At 40.0% G+C, this 26,364-nt stretch overlaps 1 protein-coding gene and 1 long non-coding RNA gene across 4 annotated transcripts in view; one reads left to right on the top strand and one right to left on the bottom strand.

Moving 5' to 3' along the window:
* Positions 1-26,364, top strand: part of ANKS1B (ankyrin repeat and sterile alpha motif domain containing 1B) — a 448,876-nt gene that overhangs the window by 350,214 nt on the left and 72,298 nt on the right. The window contains 2 exon segments of the mRNA XM_032594029.1: positions 13,370-13,477; positions 15,558-15,737. Coding sequence (XP_032449920.1) covers positions 13,370-13,477; positions 15,558-15,737 — 288 coding nt within the window.
* LOC115519479 overlaps positions 1-26,364 on the bottom strand; it is a 40,944-nt gene that overhangs the window by 13,108 nt on the left and 1,472 nt on the right. For all 3 annotated transcript variants that reach the window (XR_003970521.1, XR_003970522.1, XR_003970523.1), the window contains exon 2: positions 14,677-14,816. This is a non-coding gene — a long non-coding RNA (uncharacterized LOC115519479). The remainder of the gene's footprint in view (positions 1-14,676; positions 14,817-26,364) is intronic.

Here is a 26,364-nt window from a genome sequence, read left to right as displayed (position 1 = left end):
TGTTTTCATTATGTGGGAATCATTACTGGCTGACACAGGTTTCCAACTGCCCTCAAATTTCCCACTACCTTTTACTGGCCAGAGCTTCCGCTTCTGGCATTAAGGGTTTTGGAACAAGAGTGAGAGAGTGAAAGGAATAGAAGAAAAATAGAATTGTTCCTGTGGTGGGTATATTAATGGATAGACTTGAAAAGACTAAGACAAACCATAGGGCCCATACTGTAATAAATAAAATACCAGTCACTTAGAGAAGCTCACAACCTTATGGCTAAATGAGTCTCTGAGAAAAGATCAACAACTTTTGAGCAGATGTGGGACAAGCACCATGCTAGGCACTTCTATTAAAATTATCTCACTTGGGCCTCATGACAATTCTGGGGGAGAAATGGCAGCCCGATAGAGTGAATATAAGGAGCATGAATTTTTGAAGTTAGAACTGGATTCAGATCCTGGCTTTGTCACCTACTTTGGCAAGTTCTTAAAATTCCTCAGCCTCAGTTTATTCATTTCTAAAATGAAGATAATTACCAACCTTGTAAGACTGAAATGGTAAGGTAAATGGGCTGGTCTGTATTATATGTGTGTTCTCTGACCCTCAGTCTTGTGTTTTCTACCAAACCTCCTCTTGTGTTCAGCTGAAAACTCAGATATTTCTTTGAACTGTGAAAAAGTGTTATCTTCCCCCATCTTGAACTTGCACAGTTGATTTCTTTTGGAACCTTAATGTAGAACATTACAGTTGTCCCTGTTAAGTTGTACCTTTTTTATGTCAGCATGGCCTTTGAGCCTGTTGAGGGAATTTTGAATTTTGCATCAGTCTATTACTGTATTAAATATCCTTCATGGCTTTATGGCATTGAGAAATCTGATAAACGTTCCTCGTATGTCTACATTGATGCCATTAATAAAAATATTGAATAGAGCAGAATCCAGGGGCAGAGCCCTGTGGCATTCAATCAGAGGTCCCCCTACAGACTGTGACAGAGTCATTCATCATGTCTCTTGGGTGTATATGTACAACCAGCTGTGAATCCACTTAATTTTTCTCTCATAGAGCCCACCATCTTATAGATAATGAAAGACTTCATCAAGTGCTTTATTGAAATCAAAGACACTGTGTCCGTGGCATTCTTCTGGTCTGTCAACCTCATACTAATAACCCTGTCAAAAGGGGGAAATTAAAATAGTGCAGCAAAAACTTATTTTCAATGAAACCAATGAGGTTTGGAAAGAAGAGTGGCTGATGGCTCAGGGGTGGGTCCCAGAGGAAGGACACCTGGCCAGCTGCTGCATGTTTCTAGCTGTGGCGTTGCACTGAGGAACTGACCACATGCCAGGAGCCGGCTCAGAAACTGGATTTAATCAAACGCTAAACAAAGTTAGTATTTATTGAGATGCTTTTTTTTTTAATTTTTTTAATGTTTTTTTTTTTTTTATTTTTGAGACAGAGAGAGACAGAGCACGAGCAGGGGAGGGGCAGAGAGAGGGGGAGACGCAGAATCTGAAGCGGGCTCCAGGCTCTGAGCTGTCAGCCCAGAGCCCGACGCGTGGCTCAAACTCACGGAGTGTGAGATCATGACCTGAGCTGAAGTCAGATGCTCAACTGACTGAGCCACCCAGGCACCCCTATTGAGATGCTTTTTATGCCAGACACTGCACTACATGCTTTTCATATATCTCGTTTAATTCCTATATTAAGAGGTAAATACTATTTTTAACCGTATTATTTTGACAAGTTAGTTAAAGCTGAAGGGGTTGAATAGTTGACCCAAAGTCGTAGATAGAAAGTGCCAGAATCAAGGCTCACACCCACATCACCCTGACATCCAATCTTGGCTCTTAATCACTGTGCCCTCTTGAGCAGATTCTTGTGCCTCAGTGGTGGTGATAATTGATGAGAGAACAAAATTTCCAATCTGTTAACCGATGGTGGGAAGAATTCTCTAACTATGATCAAAGTCTCCCCACCACCTATCTTCAGCCCTTCCTTTCCTGGTATCTGGGCATCAAGAAAATGAATTCTGTATATAATTAATTACTTATTTATTTATTTTGAGAGAGAGCAAGCACAGGATGGTGTAGGAGCAGAAAGAAGAAGAGACAGAGACCCAAGCAGGCTCTGCACCATCAGCGCAGAGCCCGATGTGGGGCTTGAACTCACGAACCGTGAGATCATGACCTGACCTGAGACCAAGAGTCAGACGCTTAACCAGGTGCCCGAGAAAACGGATTCTGATTGTGCTTCCTGGTGCATGTGGAGTTGGAGGAAAGGGAGTTTTGAAGGATAGCTCAAGTGATCAAACACGAGGTCTGATGAAATAGCCTCCATCCAGTGGCAGAGAATACCTCTTAGGTAATCAAGGAGCCTGCCTTCTCTGGAGTCAAGCCCTCTCTCCCAACAGTGCTGTCAAGGCTGGGCTTTCTAGTTGTCTTTTGTCCATTGTTTCACTGTTTGAATCTGCCGTCTATGCTTGTTTCCATGCCCTCCCTAATCTGGCACACACCTTCTTTGTTTAGCTGGGTTTCAGTACCAATGATTAAATGATAGTCCAGTTGCCAGTCTATTTCATTGGCTCTTTCTGGGCCAGAAAGCCATTCTGTCTCCATTCACATTGTTGGTGTGATTAATTGAGTGCTTAGAATGCAAGCCTGGTCCCAAGTGCTTGAGGGAATCTCATTATCACCACCTGTTACCCCTACAGAATCTATTTGGGTTCCTAGTGATCACTGCCTTCTTTTCATACCTGCACAAACTCTTGTGGTAACCATTTAGAAAGCATGAGCACTTTTACCAAACTGTCATGACTAGGAGAATTAAGACTCTTAAAATATATGTATGGTAAGTCATAAGTACTAGTGTACTAAACACATATAACAAAGAATATCCTACTCACCAAGCAGCCTATAGGACCAGCCTTGTGGTCACATTTCCTTTGAAATATACTGGACAGCATGCAGTTTCTGTGTTGCCTGCCCTTTAGTCTAACTGGCAACTAGTCTGCTCCAGAAGAACAGTGGTTTCTGTCTGGTGCATTCTGAATTACAGCCTTCAGGAATGGCTTTATTTATATTACACTTATTGAATACTGAATACTGACTGCTTTCTCCCAGTGTTTTTCTTTTTTTAACACCTTTATTGAAATATAATTACAGATCATAAAAGTCACCCATTGGAAGTATACCTTGCAATGAGTTTTAGTAAATTTATACAATTGTCCAACCATCAATGCAATCCAGTTTTAGAATATTTTCATCACTCTAGAAGGTTCTTTCACGGCCATTGCTGTCATCTTCGCTCCTGTTCCTATCATAGGCAACCACCGATCTGCTTTCTTTAGAAACATTATATAAGTGGAGTCATACAACATGTATGCCTTCTTTCACTTAGCATAATGTTTTTTGAGGTTCATCCATACTGTAGCATTATCTGTAGTCTTTTCCTTTTCATTATTGAGTAGTATTCCATTGCATGAATATACTAGATATTACTTACCTGTTGGCTACTTGATGGAATATTTGGATTGCTGGGTTTAGCTATTATGAATAATGCTGGTTAAATTTTCACTTACAAATCTTTGTGTGTACATGTAATTTTCTTTCTCTTGGACTGCTACCTAGGAGTGGACTTGCTGGGTTATATGGTAAGAAACTGGGTCATAATGTGAGATATTGGCAGTTCTCCAAAAAGTAGATGTGTCCCCTTGATATCTCTGCTAGCAATATGAGATTTCTAGTTTATCCACATCCTTACCATCACTTGGTATTGTCAGTCTTTTTTTATTTCAGCCATTCTAGTGGGTATATAGTGATTCCGAGTTGTATTCTGTTATGTGATTCTCTAGGAGATAAGGAAGCAGATGGGGTGAGGTAACAAAGGAAGTAAGTGGATTATTAAAAATCTGTCCCTCACTGTCATCCTGCTTTCTTATCCTGAGCCTGTCTTTGGGACTAATAACATCTGCTTTCCTTAGAAATACTTTTTTAAGCCCCTGACATTCTTTTTCCCTCCACACATGGGCTGAAATACGGCTAACACCTGACTCTAAAGTGCAGTAGTAGCTAGCTGGGCTAAGTAAAATCCATGGATGCACTTTTTAAACCTTAATTTTAGCTAGTTTTCAGTAGATTTTTACCTCCTCCCACACCAAATTCTTTTATCAGAGCTGCTGACAAGAAACAGAATTGATTGCCTTGAATTCATTGCATCTTTCACTATTCTACCTACCCACTGATGTAGGGTGTTATGTCATTAAAGTAGCAAACAGCACAAAGGAGGTAGCAAAAGAGCAGAAAAGAAGACCATTTATAACCCAAAAATTGAATAACCAGGCCCTTACTTACCTAAGATTGTCTCTTGGAATGCAATTTGTCTTAAAGCTTCTGTTTACAAATATGTGTTTAGTCAAGTACTTTGCATATTCCGTTTAATTTACAATATGTGGACATGTTAATAATGAACTTTCTTAAACATAGTATCATTTATAATACTGAGACCATGGGTCATAAGTTTTATGATCTCAAAAACTGAATGAATAAGGTAAGTTGAAAAATACCCTCAGTAGCCATAAATATCCCCCATGGTTAGCAAAAGATAAGCCTAACTGTGGCCTCTCTACTTCTTAAGATGTAGAGTATTTTTATGTATTAATAATACTGCAAAGAGATTTGCGGTTTTCAAATGCTTTTAGCTCATCATCACATCTCCAAGAATAACTTCAGATGTGGGATATAGCGCATATTTCCCATATTCTTCTGCAACAAATTTTTTCTTCAGTAATCCCAACGATTGGGTTATTGAGCAATGCAAACCAAATTTCTCCTATGAAAACCTAATTTGCAGCAAGCTGTACTTTAAAAGTAACTTACAGGGAAATTAGTTAGGAACTGATTGGTTGGTTGGTTGGTTGCTTGCTTGCTTGCTTGCTTGGTTTTAATCTTCTGGAGCAATGTTTATGTGAAAATATAATCAGAAAATTAGTACCTTCATCAAGAGGTAATTCAGAGAGCTTTACAAATAAACCTAAGATTCTCATTGATTACAAAAGAAGGCTTTCTACTTCCAGAACCCTTAAATGCTCAGAAGCAATTATACCATTAAAATCTCTCTTTCCATGCAAAGATTATCTCATTTCCCCCTAATTAGTGTTTCCTGTTTTTTGAGACAGACTGTATTGAGAAAACCTACATTCCCTGGGACCCCCCCTCACTTTCGCACTGTCCTTTGCTCTCTCTGGGGCCATAGAACTTGGAACCTCTTTTCCACCCCATAGGTTAGCACAGTTGTATTTTGGTCACATGTATTATACAAACTGGTGTTTGCTGATTATTTGGTAGTAGTTGCTATGAAAAGTAATAGCAGAAGGAAAAGAAAATGTGGCAAATCTTGTCAGAGGCATTTTTTAAAGTGTTAGAGGTAAAGGGAAAGAGTTACAGATGGTAGGAGGTAAGCCAGTTTTCCATCACTCATGGCAAGACTGTGTAAAGGAATCAGGGGCTAAGACTCAGAAAGAACAGAAAACTAGAGAGTAGAAAGGAAAAAGCAATAGGACATGAGTGTTCTCTTTGCTTTCAGAGATAGTTCTCCTATGTCATTTGTTGCCCACAGCAGAAGTGATCAGATCTGAGATTTTAGGGATACCCCTCTAAAATGTCCTTGTGAGCTAGATGCTATGAGGAACTCTAGGACTCAGTAACACTGTACCTACCTGACTTCCAAAGCCTGCAGTCAGGTGGAACAGGTAAGAGACAGACATGTAAAAAGAGAGCTAGCAGTACAAGCCAAGATACATCCAGTGTTACCAGCCCACGGCAGCCCACAGATAATACAGAAATTCAGAGAGAGAGGTTGCAGTAATCCAAGGTGAGCAAGGAAAACTTTAGGTGGATCTTGACTTCATCCTTCCAAGATTCTAATGAAAAGGAGAGTGTGATATTTATATCCATATTTATAGAATATGCAGAAGTGTTGTATATTTAAGTGAAAGAAATGTCCATGGCACAGTTGGAGACCTGGAGAGATTTGGCTGGAGTTAAAGAAATTTTAGATTAATAGGAGAGAAGGCTGGAAAAGTGAAAGACAGGGTTCTTGATCTAGAATCTACCCAGAGAGGGGCGCCTGGGTGGCTCAGTCGGTTAAGCGTCCAACTTCAGCTCAGGTAATGATCTTGTGGTCCGTGAGCTCGAGCCCCGCATTGGGCTCTGTGCTGACAGCTCAGAGCCTGGAGCCTGTTTCAGATTCTGTGTCTCCCTCTCTCTCTGACCCCTCCCCCGTTCATGCTCTGTCTCTCTGTCTCAAAAATAAATAAACGTTAAAAAAATATTTAGAATCTACCCAGAGATATCTATAGTAACACATTTAAATAACAAAGATAATAGTAAAAATTTTTGCTGGTAGGTTTATTCAAGGATAGGATAAAACAAGTTTAAAGTGTCTGTTATACTTAAAAGAGAAATCATGCCTTAGTTCAATGCTTCATGGTTTCCAGAGCAGCTTCCTAGTCATTCTCATTCAATCCACAGAAACCCTTTTTAGTCTTGGCAGGCTGTGTAGACACATATATTTAGATAGATGGATGGATGATATATAGGTAGATGGATGGATGGATACATGGATACATACATACATACATACATACATACATAATAGACAAGAAGATATACACACCTGTTTTTTAAATTTTTTTTTTCCAACTACTATATTGAGAACCCTAGAGGACTGAATATTTTTTCTTCTTTGTGGCTCACAAATTGCATAACATGGGGGTTACATGTGAAAGACATCCAGTAGTTTGTTGTGTAAGATTATTATTATCCCTTTAATATCACTGCTTAAAGATATTAAAGATCACCTAGCTGGGTCATCAGTGTGGATCAGTCGGTTGAGTGTCCAACTCTTGATTTCAGCTCAAGTCATGATCTCACGGTCATGAGATCGAGCCCTGCGTCAGGCTCTGCACTGGGCATGGAGTCTGCTTGGGATTCTCTCTCTCCCTCTCTCTCTGCCCCTCCCATGCTTGTGCACACATGTACACGTGCTCTCTCCCTCTCCCCCTCTCTCTCAATAATAATAATAATAATATTTAAAAAGATCAGCTAGCTGGAAGAAGAATCAGAGGAAGAACAAAATGTCATGATATTCTGCTTCAGAGGTCCTTCTATCCACCATATTATGCCAGGCATGGATTATTACAGCCCCAAAAATCAGAGAGAACATGTCACAGTCAAAAATCAAATGCAAGTTCAAACGAGGACTTCTGGCATTGTGGGAGTTGAAATTGGATGACACACAGGCACTTTTGCCTTGATGCTTCCAGGTGGAAAGTGTTTAGAAATTACCAGAGAGGGGGGAAAACCTTTCTCATTTAATTGCAGAATTTAGTTCTGCAGATGAGAACAAAGCAGATAAATTTTTAGCTCAACTTCCATTCTGGGTCTTTAAGAACACCAGAACTCCTCAGAACACTTGCAGTTTTGTTAGAAGAGGCCACTGTGAAGCCAGATGCATGCTCTAGAGTTGCATAAAAGCTGCTCTCCGTAGTTAGCAAACATCTAGAAAAGGGAAAGGGGAATTATCTACCTTGTTAAAATGGAAGGAGGGTTCCAAATGCAGGATAAAGCTGTTTCATTTAAGTACCATTTAAATAAAAATCCCTCTCTAAATAAAAAAACTGGAAATAAAAAGGATGCAGTCCCATGGTGGTGATGACTGGAATCGCTTGTGTGCTCAGTGTTGCTGCATGTGTAGTCTCTGGAGTATTCAGCTACATGTGTTATTTCACGTCTGTCAGCTAAATCTGAACTCCAAAATAGAACAAATGCAAAATGTGACACTGAGGAACATTATGTGGATTTGTGATTTTCCCTGGAGGACTTGGTCCAGCCAGCAATAAATGGATTGAGATTTCATGCGGAACATGGAGACAGACTGTCGCTACATGACTTTTCTTTGTGACTCATGCACATTGTCGCAGCTTTTTCCAGTGTTTTTTTTCTATGGTGTCTATGCAAACATGGCAATGAAAATGGAAATTGTAGGATGATAGGATTTTTTTTTTTAGTCCATGGAATATTTGATATCCAGAAAAGAAGCACAATCTAAATTTCCAACAATAAGGGGAATGGTTAGTAAATTATGCCATGCTTCTCTAAAGCAATAATATGGTAATATGGAGTTACTTAAAATGTCTACTGAGAGTTGGATATGTTAGGGAAGTATTTTAGCTTTAATATTGAGTGAAAAAAATTAAGGTGAAAATTGAACTTATGTTACAGCTTCTATAAAATATAATCATGGGGACAAAATGAAAGGAAGCATATCTATATGTTAATAGCCTACAGAGAACTTGTCCCCTTACTCGTTTTTCTGTATTTTCTGTCTCTACAGTGGGAGAGCAGTATTGTTACTACAATCCAAACATTGTTTAATTTTAAAAGCAGATGAAGAAAAAACATTTAATTTAAATCATGTTAAATTTAACGTTTAACATATATCACGTTAAATTTTAAGAGAAAAAAAAAAGAAGTCTAAGTATGCTGACTTTACCTGGTGCTGTGACATATATTCTGATGCGAGCCTATTCAGTGTGAGGGTAATGGCATGACATTGTCTAGCAGAATTCCCACAGCCAGACCCAGAAGCATAAAAGACAGTGACATAACATTGCAGCATTGTCACTCCACAGTTATTCTCCTCTTGCTGGGATCTGTGACAGGATTTCTGAAGATGTCCTGTTCAATTGATGATACTAGAGAAAATTCCTAGAGGCAGCTACTGGTCTGATGAATGGGTCCCAATATGAGGAAAGCTCATGTCGGTTCAACACCACTCCTTGCCTTTGGCTCACATTTCTCATAGTAGTTGTAATAAAAACCATTAAGAAAATATGCAGTAACTTTTATTTCATATCTGTTAGAATTCAGCGGCTGGAACCACATTCTTAGGCTCATATGTATAATAATTTTTTTCTTAGTTAATGGTTTGACTGTGTAGTTATTCATGTCCCGTTTCTCTAAGTTCCCTCTTTGTACTGCCAAATAATCTGTGGCAGAAACTCAATATCAGTGTTTGAATTGAGCGGAATTGGCTCAATATCTTAGAATAACTAAATCCCCAATATATTACCATTACTTTACCTTTTATACCCATGGGGTTTCTTTTATATGCAGTTCACTTCCACCCACACAGGAATGAAACCCGTACAGAGTTTTTCTCTACTACAGTAATCATTGCTCTGGCTTTTTAAAAACCAAAGGTTTGCATACTGACTGGTCATCAGTTATGGTGCCTAAAGTGATAGGATTCCACTACTTCCCTGTCTGCTTCCAATGATGACCATATGTTAGTTAAGTTGTTCTCATCCAAGGCAAACCCACTTGCCTTTGGACTTGACTTTTTCATAGTGACTATCTTTCTTTGGAATATTCTGTTACTGTCTAGCCAATTTGATTTCTTATTGTTGACTTGGGAGTTTTGAAGCCAAACGTCACCCCCCCACCACCACCACCACTCTAATATTAGCCAACTTGGATTGAATCTTGGATTGATGAGGACTTCCTATCCTTTATCTATATATGCATTTCACAAGGAATTCTGTAAGGTACCCACCTGAGCTCTTTTGACCTGAAGCTTTAACACTGCTTTAGCCTTGTCCAGAATTGAAGCTATAGTATTTTAATGTTTTCAGATGATCAAAACCCATTATAAATGTTTTGAACATAACTCAAAATTTACAAAGTACCATTTTAAGAAGCCTCATGACACATGATTTATAGTGTAGCTGAAGCCAGACGGTGTAGAGATTGATAGCAAGAAGAGCCTGATAAGTGGTAAAGAGCAAGTTAAGAATCAGGTGCACATCCATGTCATGATGCCATTAGCAGTGTGACCTTAAACAAGTTACTCAGTATTTGTGTCTCAGGTTGCACCTCTAAAATGAGAATGAGAATGTTATTATAAGGATTAAATGAGATATTTACACATATATAATGTACGTGGCACAGTTTCTAGCACAATTAGACCATAGCAAATGTTAAGTAAATGGTAATCATCAGTATCTTCTGTAATGTGGGATCATTTCTAATAATTGAGAGTTACCCACATGTTTTTGACATGACTCATCACTCTGTGTTAATTTGTTCCATCTATCTATCTGTCTGTCTATCTATCTATCTATCTGGACTCTTCCGGAAGGTTCTGTAGAGGAGGCAGCAGTCGAGCTCCAGTGTAGAGTGCCTCAGCTTACCTCCTTTGGGGATTAAATAATGTGCATGGGAGAATAGCATGCATTCTTTTAGATTAGGTCTAGGAATAAATTTAACAGCTAGAAACCAGACCCCTTCCTACCAGTACATGTCACTTCAGTGGGCACTTTTTCCAAGGTTAGCCAAATCTCTGCATGCAAAGCACCAGCAGACTTGTTTGATGTGATTAACTTTCTGAAAATCACATAGTCCCTGTCTTTCGGGGTCAGGATTTGCATACATCCTTAGAGCCCACTAACTGGAAGAAGCACAGTGTGAAGGTTGTATCTTCTCTACACCAGGCCCTTGCTGGTTATTCTCATAATCTCGCTCTTCATCTTCCCAACATTAGGATTGGCATTAACTTCCTCACTTTATAGGTGAGAAAATGGAGATCAGAGACTCAGGTATCTCGCCCCAAATTGAGTTGTTGGAGAGTAAACTGAAAGCAGCAGTGGAGGGGACACCAGCTCAGTTTTACCACAGTTATTTGTTGTTTAGTGTCAGTTATTTGTCAAAGTAATTCTGAATTCATTTATTATGATAAAAACGTTACTTAGCAGGACCCAGGGGCCCAAGGCAGCAGCAGCAGCAGCAGCAGCAGCAGCAGCAGGTCCAATTAGCTATTGGGAGGAAGGCAGTGGAGATTTTATGGGAGGAATTTATATTCAATAGAAGCATTTGGCAAAGTAATTGAGAATAAGAATAAAAGAGAATGAGAAGAATATAGTGTTTTTTAGACTTGCAAATACATTTGAAAAGGTTAATGTTATATTTCCCTGAAATGGAGGAATTCTTTGATCTTGATACTCTTTAAAAAAAAAAGAAAGAAAGAAAAGAAACAACGCAAAAATATAAGGGCATTTCTCTGGATCGTGTAAACAATATTGCCTGCAAGTCATGGACATTGGGACCATCCTTATTAAGCATACTTCTAAATCATCTGAGGAGTGTATGGTGAAATTCTAGATTTGCAAAACTTGCTAAACTCCTCCAGGTAGTGAAATGCCACACCGGCTAATATACATGCAGGAAGATAACACAGGGTTATGTGAGTATGGAGAAGGAAGGCAGATGGGTTTCTGCATGGACGACTGTAGGATAAGAAATTTAGGGAGAAGTAATACAAGCCCTCCTTCCAAGATTAAAAGGCTTTGAACTATTAGCTGTAACAAAGTTGAGGTTTTACAGCCAGTGTGTATTTTTGCCCCTGGTTTTTCCTCCCGTGGCTGAAAGGCCAGCCAGAATCAGGAGTACTTAGAAAGGGACATTTAAAAGGGTACATTCAAAGCAGAAAATAGTGTACTGCTCAGATGTAAAGCCATGGTTCACTTACACCTGGAATGTTGTAATTTGCTGGACAAACCTTAAGCAGCTGTAAAGGGGTAGGAGAAGGTACAGAAATTGACTAGAATGATCTGTGGGGAAGAGGAGCTGCTTTATGGGGGTGACTGCAAAGATCAGGATGCATCAGCCAGGCAAGATAAAGGTTTACAAAATCATAGGGAGGTGGTGCATGTGATCACTCACCTTGATGAACATTTGCTATCCCCGTCATCAACAGACGTGGATCAGAGAGTAGATGTGAAAGGAATAGAGCATACTGCTGGTTTGAAATCTGAATCAGTGTGGGCAGAAAGTCCAATAGGCTAACTGACAAATAGGCAAATAAAAATTCAAGATAGTGCGGGAGGAATGCCAGAGAATGCCCACCTCTCCTCTTTAAAACTTGAAAAGAGAGATTTTGTTTAGATCACTTACACTATGGGTATTGTACTTGAGGAACTAGTGACCCAAATAGTTCTAGTTCTGTCCTGGGACTACACGTGGGCAGAGAAGAGGTAAATGCATTTCTTATGAATGGATTTATAATATGCTCTTTTAAAACATCAGTAATACTTGGAGATGTGCCCAAACTTTGCAGTTTACCTTCAAGTAAAACAAATTTTGGAGTCAGGCAAACCTCATTCAAATCCCAGAGCCACCACGTACTGGCCCTTAGATAGACTACTTAACCACTCTGAACTTCAGGCTCCTCTTCTGTAAAGCAAGAAGAACCCCTTCCAGAGAGGGATGTTGGGATGGTTGAAAAAGTAGCATTTGCAAAGCTCCAGGAAGAGGTGGGAACTGAGACTGTCTGCAACTCTTGGTTTCCTTTGTCACCTCTTCCACAGTGTGCCTTGTAGGGCCCTCAGACTCAAAATCCCATCCTGGGGAGACTTTGAGTCTTCCCCCAGGTAGGTAGTGCTTGACTCCAACCCTCCTCTGCTACCTTCATCTACATTAAAATTCATTCTTTCATATTCATTGAACCCCTATTATTTCAAGCATTGCTTTAGGCATTTGGGAAATCATAATGATAAAGATACACCAGAGCCTTGCCTGCAGGAAGTTTACCTAGGGGAGATGGGTACACACACACACACACACACACACACACACACACACACTGAACCTATAAATAAAGTTATTTCATAGAATGATAAAAAGAGGATCATGCGGTAGAGTGTGATGGGGGTTGAGGGCATGGTTCTTTTAGTGAGAGGAGGGAGAAGGCTTTTGTGAGGAGATAACACTTGAGCCCCAGAGGGATGAGAAGGCATCGTTTGAAAATCTTGAGGGGACCATTCCAGGCAGATGGACAAAAGGGATAGAGGCCCTAAGGCAAGAATGAGTATGGAATGTTCAAGGAACAGAGAAGGCCAGTGTGGACATCCTGAATGGAGGGACACAGAGGGAGGCAGAGGGCAACCAGCCCTGTTGGGCCTTGGGGCCAGGTCAGGACTCTGATTTTATTCTAAGAGCGATAGGACTCTGTATGGGAGAGTTTTCTGCTGGTGCAGGTTAAAGTGACTTATCCTCTGGAAAGGGTGGTGGTTGATGAGAGGAGATCTAGACTCCAGGGCAGCACCAGCAGGAGGAGCCGTGTCTCTGCTCTCTTTTCCAACCCCCACTCCACAGCCACATTGGACTCTGCCCCTGCCATTCCCATCTTTCTGGACTTGAGAGCCCACCCTGATTTCACACATCTCTCATGTGCAGAGGTAACTGCACAGATCCCTTCATTTTTCATCTTTTAGGACATCTTTTTCTCAGATGAAATATTTAACCCAAATATATGTCGTTTCAGGTTTTAAAAATCAATTTGATTGGCCACAGGAAACGTATTTTGGCATCTCTGGGAGACAGGCTGCACGACGATCCACCACAGAAGCCCCCTCGGTCCATCACCCTCAGGGTAAGTGCCCAGCTTGTTCGTTTCCGCCTCCACTCTTATCCTCAGAAGTTATTGTGTGCAATAAAATGACATGATCGAAGCAATGGATCGAGAAGTACAGGCTGTTTTCCATGTGGTTTACCTTATTTATATAAAAACAATCTCAGTTTTGATTGTGTTTTGTAAGATGAGATTTGTTTCTCTCAATTGGTTAAATGTATACTTTTGAGATTTAGATGTACACATTACAAACCAGCACTTTTAAAGAACCACTCCCTCTGCCCCCTTCCCACATTCCCATCTGCACCAAGTGAGAGGAGATGAGTTTTAGGTCAAACTCCTCAAACCCACAGAACGAAAATCATTCAAGGACCACAGTTAAGGAAAGATAAATTGAAAGTTAACCTTAGGGTCTCCTGTTTTTTTAGGAAGTACAAATTTGTCAGCTTTACTTCCTTCAAAAATTATGAATAGAGAATCCAGAACATCAATAAATGATTGCAGCTATATTTTAGAATTCTGGGGCAGAAAAACTAGAGAGAAAAGTATAGAATGGAGACAAAGATAACGTGGAAGGAGAAGGAAGGCAAGAAGGGCAAAGCAGAGAGAACAAGAAAATGAGAGTTGACTGCTGGCAAAATGGCAGTGGGAAGGAGCAGCCAACAGTCACTGGTTTCCATGAGACCCTGTTGGAACTTCTCAAAAACTCATCGAAAAGCCTGGATCTCCATGACTGGTTAGAGAGTTCCAACTCTGTTCTCTTTATTTCATCCTGCACTGGCTTCTGATCCCTTCTCTGCACGTGTCAGCAAAGGCAGCAATAGCAAACAGTACACCCAAGCATGGCACTTAGATGTAACTGCCAACAATGAAATGCAGTAGAAAGCCTCTTATCAGTGAACTTCAGAAAACAGCAAAACTACTGCCAGGACAGCAGAGGGTCAGGTGGGAGAGAAGCTCGTAAGACTGTGAGTCTGATTCCATTTTAAAGAAGAAGATACACAACGATTTCAGGGAATACAAGAGATGTGGCTGGAGGAGGGAACCAGCAGGAAAATTGAGCACTAGGGAAATTGGGATACACTGGGACATTTGGAGACCAACCAGCTGGGGGCTTTGGGAGCAGTGAAAGTAAAAACAGGACGTGTTTTTCTTCCCAGTAAGGGAAGCCTCAAATAAATTAGGGGGAAAATAAGACTAGAAAGTGATTATTGTCTTACCTTCATTTCGCTACACAAAAGGAGGTAAAGATGTAGGTGCCTTCAGTGTAAACATCCTAAAATGCCTCTTTAGACGAGTAACTTCCTCCTACTTACTCTGCTCTCTTTCCTTCCCCTCCTGAACCTCTCCCTCCGGCTCCCTGGAAGAGATTTAGGAGAACAACAAACAGATCAAAGACAGAGATTCCCAAGAAAAAGTGCAGGATCTTAATCTGTCACAGGAGGCCCAGAACATCTGGGGGAGAAGTGGCCTGGAGACTCAGCACAATCCAACCCTCCTCTGACTTGCAAACCCTAGAGCCCAGCCGTCTGCCACCCCTTATCTGACTTCTGACCAGTTTCCCTCAGCTTGAGTCATCTTTGCCGTTGAAACACGTCCCCTGTCATTATATGCATTGCTCTGCAGTCTGCGTGTGACATGCTGTGTTTCCATACTGTGTCCTCTTCCCTGCCTGATTGCCAGACCACCCTTTGATGGAGAATCAAGACCCATTAGGTCCTACTGGGGCCTTTTTGTCATGTGTCACTACAGTGAGGACACTGTCCACAAGGAGATGCATCTCTTCCCTTGTAAACACACACAATCGCATCAGGGGTGCCCAGCATACGGGTGCCTCTCTCCTGAGCTCCTCCGTAGCACTGGTGTAGGAAAACCGGGCCTGACTCATTATCCTTGAAAACTTTGAGCTGAAATACTTAGGGGGGAAAGTATTGCCTAGATCACGCCATTAATAAAATGGTAGAATGTCACCCATTCCTTAGCAGGTGATTCAGAAATGACTCCCCACCCCTGCAGTGTGTCTTGTCAGTATTTCACAATTGTGAAACCAAAGGTTAGCCACAAGAACATGGTATTTATTTCATGATGTATTTCCATTCAGGATCCCAGTGGTAATCACACTCCTCCTCAGTTGTCTCCATCACTTAGCCAAAGCACTTACACCACTGGTGGCTCCCTAGACGTTCCTCACATTATCATGCAGGGCGATGCAAGGAGGAGAAGAAATGAAAACTACTTTGATGATATTCCCCGATCAAAACTGGAGAGGCAGATGGCCCAGGTAAGGTGTTAAAAGCCTCTGTGATATTTTTGCCTTTCACCCATATCGAGTAATGCATTCTGATATTGAACACTAGCTTGCAGTGAGCCGATGGATGCCTGTTGTCCACCCAGCTGGAATTTTACCGTCTTATGCTATGGCCTTCATTCCCTACTCGCTCAAACCAGACTGAAAACACACCTTCCGGAAATGGCTTGTATACCCAGGTCCTTGTTATCCATTCTTATGGGAGAAGTTGTCTGATCCCATTGCACCCAGAAAGTCTTTGTGCCAAAGGGAATCATCCCGCGTAAGAATGAAATCATAATGAAAATGAATAACAAAAGTCTGGGTTATAAAATGTAAATTGGTTAGATGACAGAGCAGAAGTTGGGGGGAAGTAGTAACTCCTCGTGATGTTGTTAATTTCCTTCCGGGTTAACAAATTTGAACAGTATCACACTGTCAGGACTGGTTGCATCGTCTCACAGTGTCACCTTGAGTAGTTGAAGGTGATGATGCTGCTTGACACAAAGAACTGAAAAGAGAGATCTTTCATGCTTAGCCCTCTCTGTGGTTTTGGTAGAGGTGTCCATGCCTCACCTGCCCTCAGACTGCCGCTCAGAAACATGAGTCAGCCATACCCAACAGTGGAACTGTTCTTAACACACGTCCAGGGGGGCAGCTAAGGCTCTAGCGTTTGTCCTCGAGATTCAAAGATTTGGATTTGTTGACAACAACTGGCAGAATCAACTGTTTTCATCCTCCTTCCAGGTTCAGACCGGTGTGTTAAGAGTTTTCTCTCTGCCTCCCACACCTAAGATGAGAATCTTGAGGTGAAAATTCGACTGTAATTGCTTTGCTTTGCTTGTTAAATATTTTTCTCAACTGTTTGGTGAGATTCTGTTTTGAAAAGCCTTTGGTAAACATTCTGTGCTGCCGCTCATGAAAGAAAAATGTGAAGAGAATATTCTGGAAACCATGACTTTTCTGCTTGCAGAGGCCCTGGAGAGAGAGAGAGTCTGGTATATTGCAACTCCTTTTAGCTCTCTCAATATTGAATTGTTCTCTGGGATCTTTGTGCAGGGAATGGCAATGTTAGGATTACGGAGAATCTTTTCTTGAAGGGAGATGAAAATGTACAAGTTACAAGAAATGAATAATTTTCCTTTCTCTCTTGTTAAGTATTATCTTTTAATCCTTATTCTTGTTTTCACTGATGTTCTTTTAGAGTCTGAAAGCTTTTTTCCCCCAAGCTGTTCATATATTTCCTGCTACTTGTTAGTATTTGTGGATCACATATATGTGGTTAAATTTCTGTAATGACAGCATTTCAGAGACATGATTTGTTTTAAGTTTGACCCATGTAGTCTTTATGTATTAGTACCAACTGGGTATTTTCTGAAACTTTCTATTTCCTGGGTAAAGGAGGATCCTTCCTTAAAGAGCATTAGCTACTGTTGACTATGCCGACTTCAAAAACAAAATCACCTATCTGAGATCCTCCTATAATTTATGACATTTCTGCACACAGCACAGTTTTTTCAAAGAGGAAATTAATTACTCCTCTGCCTGCCTGTGAACACTCAGAGATAATCTAGCAAGATTTCTCCCTTAGGTCCCTCGTGAGATTCAAAGGCTAGTATTTCTTGTTGAATAGCCCAGATGTTTTTCCCATCACTCCGATTGGAAGGCATCCCTTTCAAGAATTGTCCTATCCTTGAGAAAGTTGAATGAACTTGTATCTGGCCAGGTGAGAAAGGCCCAAAAGCAGAGAGAGGATAGATAAAAGGGTGGATGGGACGTGGTGAGCCACAGAGGGTCTGTGTGGATATGCTTGTTTTCCTCACGTGTACTGCTCACAGCAATCGAATGACTGATGTAGACATAGGCCAGGAGCCAGGAGCGTATTAGACCTTTCTGAAATCCTGCTGCTCAATACAGCACTTTGGCTGCAGAGAAAGCAGAGAAAATAGGAGATGGCACTACAAGAAACTAATCAATAAGAAAAAAGAATTCTGGGATTGCAACTCTTTCGGTTGTGTTAATTGCAGTTTTTTGTTTGTTTCTCTTGAGAATGTTTCCTAGTCTAGAAATACCAGAAATCGTGGAGAAATGAATGTGTACCTTTTAAAAATAGTCTCAAAGCTTTAACCTGTCAAAATATGAAATACTCTGTGATTTTGTTGTTGAACAGGTTGTTTTTTTTTTTTTTAAGTGCTTTTCTATCACTCAACCACTCGATTGGTGTTTTTTCTTATCCTTTCTTTTCTGGTCATTTGCTAGGATGATTTTTTAAATCCATTTGCTTTTTTAACAACCTGTCATGCTCTCCCCATGCCACATTTCTTCCCCGAGGCTATGTGCTTAGCCAATAAAGTTGGGTCTTCCTAAAGACTTGGATTAGAAATTAAAATTGCGGTAGGCAAGCAGCTAGTTACACCTCCATCCAACCAGGAGCCTGGTCCCTGAGGTTCTTTCCCAGGACCTTTCTCCCAAGGGGCTTTCGTTGCATGGGTAAGGCTCACCTAACCAAACAACACAAGTCCCTCTTCAGGCTTGCTAATTTACTAAAAGAAAGGAAAATGCAATTAAGAGAAAAATCACCAGGTCAGAAAATCTGTTCTCAGCAGAGACTGCACCAGAGTGATCTGGAATTCTAGTCATAGGCCAGAAACCTCAAGTTCTTGGTGGTTGCAATAATTCATAGGAGTGTTGCCCTCTTAAGATCTACTCAGTAGATGTTTGGAAGTGCTTTGCTTAACCTAGAAAACCAATGCTTACAGTTAAATTGAGATACATTTAATGTCCGTTCCACTATGAAATTTGTTCATTGGCAAATGATTTTCAAAAGTAACACTAGAGTGATGTTTAATTATCGGTGTTCAGGTTGAACTAGTATGAAAAATACCTGTCTTGGAATCCAGTGGCTTTTAAATACTGTGACTGTTGTTTGCTTTTATTCTGATATAAGTAATATTCTGGCATCAAATTGTCTTAAATGAATATGTGAGAGATGGAATTGAGTTCAGTACTAATAACATTTTTTAAACCACTGAACATAATGATATAATCACATCTAGACAATGGGTTTCTGTCATGCTGAAAACATCACTTTTCTGGCCTACAGTTCTAAATTGGACTCATTAGCTCAGAAGCTCTGAAATGCTCCCATATTTCCCTGCCTCTAATAAATGAATGTCACACTCACATTGTATAATAATAACTTAATGCCCATAGAGCTTTTAAATTTTCAAAGTACTTTCACATCTATTATCTCATTTGAGTACAAACGAAGTATCCTACACAATTGCTCATGTGCACATAGCACGTGGCTGATCAGCTTTTCAGTCCGAGTTCTGTAGTGAGTGAAAATAAAGTGAAACTATGGAAAGCCGATCAGAAGGGGGATAAATATTTCCAGTATTTAGGGCCTACTCGCCATCTTTAGAAATGTTCTCAAGTGATATTTATTTAGAAGTCAGAATACTCTGAAAATGAATAATAAAAGAGAGTAATGGGGCTAATCAAGTTAAGGGACCACAGTCTCCAAAGTTACTAAGAAACAAGAAATTCCCAATGTGAAACTTCCTACCATTTATAGAAGGCCTTCATTTACAGAAAATACTTATGGAAAAATGAAATGATGCTTCTAGTTTCACAAAAATAAAAAGGACTCCTAAATAGTAAAAGAAATACATATCTTTGAACAAATTTTAGCTTGATATTAATGAGGAAAATCCATACTGTAGAAGTCGTTAAGGCTCTCATCTAAATAAAAATACCAGTATTTGGGGGCAGTTACCTTATCTGATGCACACAAACCTGAGAAACAGGCATTATCCACATTTTGAAGACAAGGAAACTGAGAAACCACATGACTTGTGTGGTCTGGGTCACATAGCCAGAAAGAAACTGAATCAGAACTCACCTAGGGCGTTATGTAAGGCACTGCAAAGGCTTGGTCTGAATTGCTCCTAAATCAGTACTGTTGATACCGTTGAAATGCCAGTGTTTCTTGATCCAAACAGTATCACTTAATAAGTATGACTAGACCAATTACTTCTTTATTTGAAAGCATTTAACATATTAGTTCTACAAATGTTCATTCTTTTGATATTGTTAAAAGAAGAGAAATGGAAAGGGAGTCAGATAGAAGCCCCACCACAGCCAAATCCGTGCCTGGGATTCCATGTGCTTTATCTTACCTGATCCTCACAATGTCCCTCCTGTACTTGAGGAACCCTGGGTGGGTAAGAGCTGTGCCTCATGGGTTGAGTCAGCACTCAAGCTCTGTCTACCTGACTGTATCCTGGTTCTTCTATGGCTCTTGATACCTTGTGATATCTGTTTTAAATGATATAAGTATTTTTTTAAGTTTATTTATTTTTAGAGAGACAGAGACAGTGTAAGTGGGATAGGGGCAAAGAGAGATGAGAATCCCAAGCTGCCAGCGCAAAGCCCAGTGCAGACCTCGAACTCATGAAACCACAAGATCATGCATGACCTGAGCCGAAACCACGAGTCAGACACTTAATCTGACTGATATAAGCCCCTGAATGGTATAAATATTTTTAATGACATAAAACATTTTCATAACAGTTCAACAAATACAAACTTATATGCTGTAATAGATTATACTTATGTGGGTATAGCAAGAAGAATGACGATAAAATCACTAGTAGTTTAGTGGAAACTTATTGAATCAGGTTTTAATGAATCATCATAAAACCCTTTATGCAAAACTATAATGGTTATTTGTTGAGCCTTTGGTGGAGACCCTCTCTGCACAGCTTGGTAGAACTCTGCCCTGTACACATGTTTGTGAAAGCTTTGTATGTGGGTGGGGTTTACTGTGCATACAGAGAGGTCCTTGTTGTGGTTTCTCCAAACAGTGGATGCTGTTTCCTTAGTGGCTTCTTCATTTGGAGTTCTGATTTGGTTTCTTTCTGGCTGTGTGACCTGTACCAAGTCATGTGGTTCTCTGAACATCAGTTTTCTTTAAATGTGGATAAATCCTGCCTCTGGGATTTGTGTGTATCAGATAAGATAAGTTATGTGAAAGCATATTTGTATGTATCAGGTAAGAAATTTATGTGTAAATACATAGATGATATGACTCTCAATTCAGATGTATCACCCGTGGGTCCCTGGTTCATCAAAGGGCAGTTAATATCAAAGATATCAGAAGGTAAATGCTCACTCAGATGGTTGTAGCATTCTATAAAGGCCATCTTTTTGTTCTAGTATTATCCATGCTTAGAATATATAATATACAATGGAATTGGAATTTTCCTCTTTATTATTTTAATTATATAAATATGAAGGCTCCCAGAAGTGTCTTATGATGGAGAAGGGATCTGTGTAGTGATCACAAAGCCAGGAGAAGCAGAAGATAGATGGAATAATTCTCTACAAATTCAGGTTACAAAAGTAGGTAGCACTCCTTAATCCCCATCACCTGTTTAACCCATTCCCTCACCCCCCCCCCCCCCCCGCCCTTGTGATGAGCACTGGGTGTTGTATAGAAGTGTTGAATCACTATATTGTACAGCTGACACTAATATGTGAACTAGCTGGAATTTAATAAAAACTTAACAGAAAGTATGTAGCAAAGAATATCTTACAGTAATGGCATGTTATTATTATTTTAACATGGTGAGGTAAAAACATTAAGTGACAAAGAAGGGATTATTTTTCTCTTAAATGAAATTTACAACTTGCTTGAAATGTACAGTACACAAAATTAGCTAGAGAGGCATGAATATCTCAAAAAGCCATGAGACAAATGCTTAGCCATCTTTGGGAAAGAAGGAAGATGGTAATTGATTCTATCATACTTTTCCCTGGGAGAGAAAGTCTATTGTTTCTAGAAATACTGCCCACTGCTCTGGCATTATGGGAATTTACAGAATCAGCCTTTAGAAAATAGCACAACTATGTTAAAGGAATAACATTTTACAGAGTGATTTTTCCCTAAAACTAACAAGTTTTCTTATTACTGTGTTAACATCAGATTTTGTTTTAATGCCCATAGGTTAATGGCTAGTTTTTAATTTAGATTCTTATCACCTAGCCGCTACTCAGAAAGGTTCAGCCTGTCCATGACTTCAGAATTTTCTTCCATGAAGGTCTAAAGAGCAACTCCTGATACTTAAGCACAGACAGATAACATATAACCAAAAAAAGAAGGTGAAGAATAACTCGGTAGGCTCTTCCATCAGGAGCTTCCGACTTGACAGCTTGTCGAGTTGACAAGCTGACATACCAGCTTCAGAGATAACTTGGGATGTTGATGGTATCTGTGCCCTGTTTCAAGCCAGGAATTCGAGACCACCAGCCATCTATTCCCAAAGGCATCACACCAAGCAAAAGTGGAAAACATTGCTTTCATAATTGGAATTTAAACCTGTTGTGTGCACCCTTTGTTATTAACGTGGACAGCTAATTGTCTCTTCTCAAAATATATACCGCTCTCCCTGTCACAACTTTGGGATTAGAAATTCCAATGTGCTTAGTGTCTTTTGGGAAATACTGAAGTGTTACCGTCTATCCTATACCTCAATTTAAAAAAAATAATGGGAAGAAGTGGGAAAAGCACTCAGATGGGTTCGTTTTCAGATTTTGGTACTCATCTTACAAGTCTGGATTCTTTCATTCTCTGTCAAGTCCATCAGTGAGGCAAATTAGACGACCAGGAATTTGTTCTGACAGACTCAGTCAGACCTAAATAGCTCCGTTCATTTTGCTAGAGAAGCTTTGATGCCTCCACCTTCCCTCCATGTCCTGGTCCTTAACCAAAGGGAACGTTCCCAATTAAAAACAGACTATGGATTTTTTTTTAAGAGAAAGATCGGTATAAAAGATCCTATTTTCAACTGAAATAAATAAGAAATCTGACACTATTATATAAAAACCCTATTTCAGGGGAATTGACCTCGTGATATTTAGTGTGCCCTTAGGCTTGCTAACAGGAGCAGCTATCACAAAGAGCCACACCAGGCATTTTCCACTTGTTAAATCTTTGGAATGTTTTCATTATATTCATTCCAGTTCTTGGGTCCACAGGTCAGAGTTTGGCTTTTCTGATCTGACCTTGATAAATTTTCAAGGGTAGGAGAATCTTCTTATTCTCCCTCTCCCTCTTCCTTTTCTTTTTCCAATGTAAAAAAAAAAAAATGAAGACAAAATTTTTTAGAAATCTGGCTGATTATGCGGTCCTGTCTCAGTTAATTCCATTTGTATATGACTAAAGTAAAATTCCAGTAGGGACTCTTCTATGTACGTGCAGCTAACAAAAATCCAACTCAAGGTGTCTTCAGTTAAAAAGGGCATGTGTTTGAATTATTTCACTGCCAAGTCCAAGTAGACCTGGGTCCAGATGCTCATATGATGTCTTGCTCTTTGGCTCTTCGTGTCTCAGCTCTGCTTCCTCTGGATTGGCTCTTTTCCCAAACAGTCTTTCTCTGTATGAGGGAGTTTCAAATCCAATTCCTGTTCAACTGGAAACTATGAGAAAGAGGGCTTATCTTTCCAAGAGTTCCCCCCAAAGTCCCGTCATTGGGTCCCATTTGTTCAGATCAGCCTGTTTTGGATCACTTATCTGTCCAAAGCTAATCACAGAAGAAAGTGTGTGTGTGTGTGTGTGTGTGTGTGTGTGAGAGAGAGATGAGAGAGGAGAGATGAGAGGAGTAGAGATGAGAGAGGAGGAGTTTGCCTGGAGGTGGTTTTAGCTCCACATGCACCACACAGATTGAGGGGTGGAAAAGGAGCCCCCTCCCATGGACAGAGTGCCATGACCAGAAATGGGAATGTCTTCTATGCAGGCAGAAATATCAGTAGTAGGCACCTGAATAAACCCATTTTGACATTCTGAGAATGTCTGGCAGAAAAATTGTTTTATTACGTAAGTATTGATTTCAGTGTTTCATACTAACTTGATGAGATTTTTTTTTAATTTTTTTTAACATTATTATTTTTGAGACAGAGAGAGAGCATGAACAGGGGAGGGTCAGAGAAGAGGGAGACACAGATCTGAAACAGGCTCCAGGCTCTAAGCTGTCAGCACAGAGCCCGACGTGGGGCTCGAACCCATGGACCGCGAGATCATGACCTGAGCTGAAGTCAGACGCTTAACCGACTGAGCCACCCAGGCGCCCCCGATGAGATTTTAAAATACCAGATTTGGGGGTGCCTGGCTGGCTCAGTCAGTGGAGCATATGACTCTTTTTTTTTTTTTTTTTTAGTGTTTATTTATTTTTGAGAGAGAGACAGAGAGAGAATGAGCAAGGGAAAGGCAGAGAGAGAGGAAGACAGAGGATCTGAAGCAGGCTCTGTGCTGACAGAAAGCCTGATGCAGGGCTTGAACTCATGAACTGTGAGATCATGACCTGACCTGAAGTCAGATGTCCAAACGATTGAGCCACCCAGGCACCCAGAGCATGCAACTCTTGGTATCAGATTGTGAGTTTGAGCCCACATTGGGTGTAGGGATTTCAAAATAAAATCTTTAGGGGAGGCTGAGTGGCTCTGTCAAGTTAAGTGTCCGACTTCAGCTCAGGTCATGATCTCACAGTTCATGAGTTCAAGCCCCACATCAGACTCTGTGGCTGACAGCTCAGAGCCTGGAGCCTGCTTTAGATTCTCTGTCTCTTCTCTCTCTGCCCCCCTTCTCTCTCTCTCTCTCTCTCTCTCTCTCTCTCTCTCAAAATAAGTAAATGTTAAAAAAATAAAATAAATATATAAAAAATAAATCTTTAATAAACAAATTGGATTTGAAGTCATGAGATCAGGGTTAAAAATCCCATCTCTGTTATCTTTACTTCTGTAACCCTGAACAAGCCTCTTAGCCCTTCAAAGTCTTAGTTTTCTCTTCCTAAATGAAATTAATGCCCATCTCACATTATTGTTGTGAGACATGTAAGTAAAGTGGCAGCTGTCAAAGTATTTAATAAACTCTAAACCTATATGTTGGGGTGGTTTTATTAGAAAGTATCATTATTTTGAGATAACTTCTACACTGTGCTTCTTCAAAACAACTGGGAATAAATGCACTGTAGAGTAAAGCTCATAATATTTAACTTAGTTTTACAAAACTATTTCTATTTTCAACTGCTAAGCCCAAACTGATACCCCTCCAATGATATGGAAACAACAGTGCTTAGTTCGAACAAGAAGTTCCTGTCTATGTTATAACCCATTATTATTGGAGCCCTTTGGAAAGGATTATGGATGATATCCCTATTTAAATACCTTTAAATACTTTATGAGTTAGCATATATTAAAATCTATCATTAGATTTTATATTTTAAAAAATTATTTTCTTTATAATGAAGTGTATGTTGACTGTGTAACAGCAAGCCTGACTCTTCTTTCACCATTTTAAAATTCACTATAATAAGCACTCTGCAAATACTTGTTGCCAGATTAATTTGCACAAGGTTATAGGCACCACAAAGCCGCAGGTTTCTAGGACTCCAGATTAGACACATATTGGGATAGCTTCAAATCTTTTAGAGAGACTGTGTGGAACAGTAGCACGCCTCCTGCCTAGCTTAGATCTGGTAGTTAGCTCATCACTACTATCGTCACAGGCAGTACCAATTAATACAACTTATAATGAGGAGACTGAGGCATGGAGAGCTTATGTTGCTTACCCAAGGCTTCATAGATTGTAAGAAGTACCGGTAGGATTTGGACCCAGTCAGGCTTCACAACCTGTGCTTTAACCACTGTGTTGATTAACACCCTGTGCCGTCTTTAACCAAACTGAGTACCAGCAGACATAACACATTCCAAAGTTCTAGAACCCCAAATGGCTCTAGTCCAATATTTTGAATCCTTGACAAATTCTGTTAATAATATTTAATGTTTTATATAAATGCAAGGTTAGTAGAGAACTGAACCTCTAAGGGGAGCATGGATAAACTTTGTAAAGAAAATCCTTCGCTCTTGACATACATTCTTTACAAATCAGGAGGAGCAAACAGTTGCTTCATGTAAACAGTTATAAAATGACATGACCCCTTTTCTCTCTTTTTAATATTTGTATATTTATTTTGAGAGAGAGAGAGACCCATGTGCAAGCAGGGGAGAGGCAGAGAGAGAGAGGGAGAGAGAGAATCCCAAGAGGCTCCATGCTGTTAACACTGATCCTGACACAGGGCTTGACTCACAAACCATGAGATCATGACCTGAGCTGAAATCAAGAGTCAGACACTAAACCAACTGAACCACATGATGCCCTGACATGATAGGGTCTCTAATGAGGTTTGAATGCAGCATCACAAAAATTTGAAGTAACTTGTGTTAATGGCTAGAAGATTCTTCTGTACTTCTGTTAAAGAAAAACAGAGAAACAGAACGGGAAGGGGCCAGAAAATGTATCTAGTCTTGTAACTTACTACAGCACCCCTCCTAATACATCCTTAATAGACAGCCACAAGTTTCTGCTTAAATTTGTCACTGGAAAGGTGGCCCCCACTTTGTGAAACAGCCCTATCAGCATCGTAAAATTTCTAACTGATAGAACTTTTGCCTTATGCTGAATTGAAATAAGCCTTCCTAAAACTACTACATAGTTAGTTAGTGCTGTCTTCAGAAAACATGAAGGATAAATCTGCTCCCTCTTGCTGAGAATAGCTAAGAC

The sequence above is a fragment of the Lynx canadensis genome, chromosome B4 (genome assembly GCF_007474595.2).
Source record: "Lynx canadensis isolate LIC74 chromosome B4, mLynCan4.pri.v2, whole genome shotgun sequence".
Taxonomy (NCBI): domain Eukaryota; kingdom Metazoa; phylum Chordata; class Mammalia; order Carnivora; family Felidae; genus Lynx; species Lynx canadensis.
Note: the sequence above shows the minus strand (reverse complement) of the source record. Positions and strands in the feature narration are given on the sequence as shown.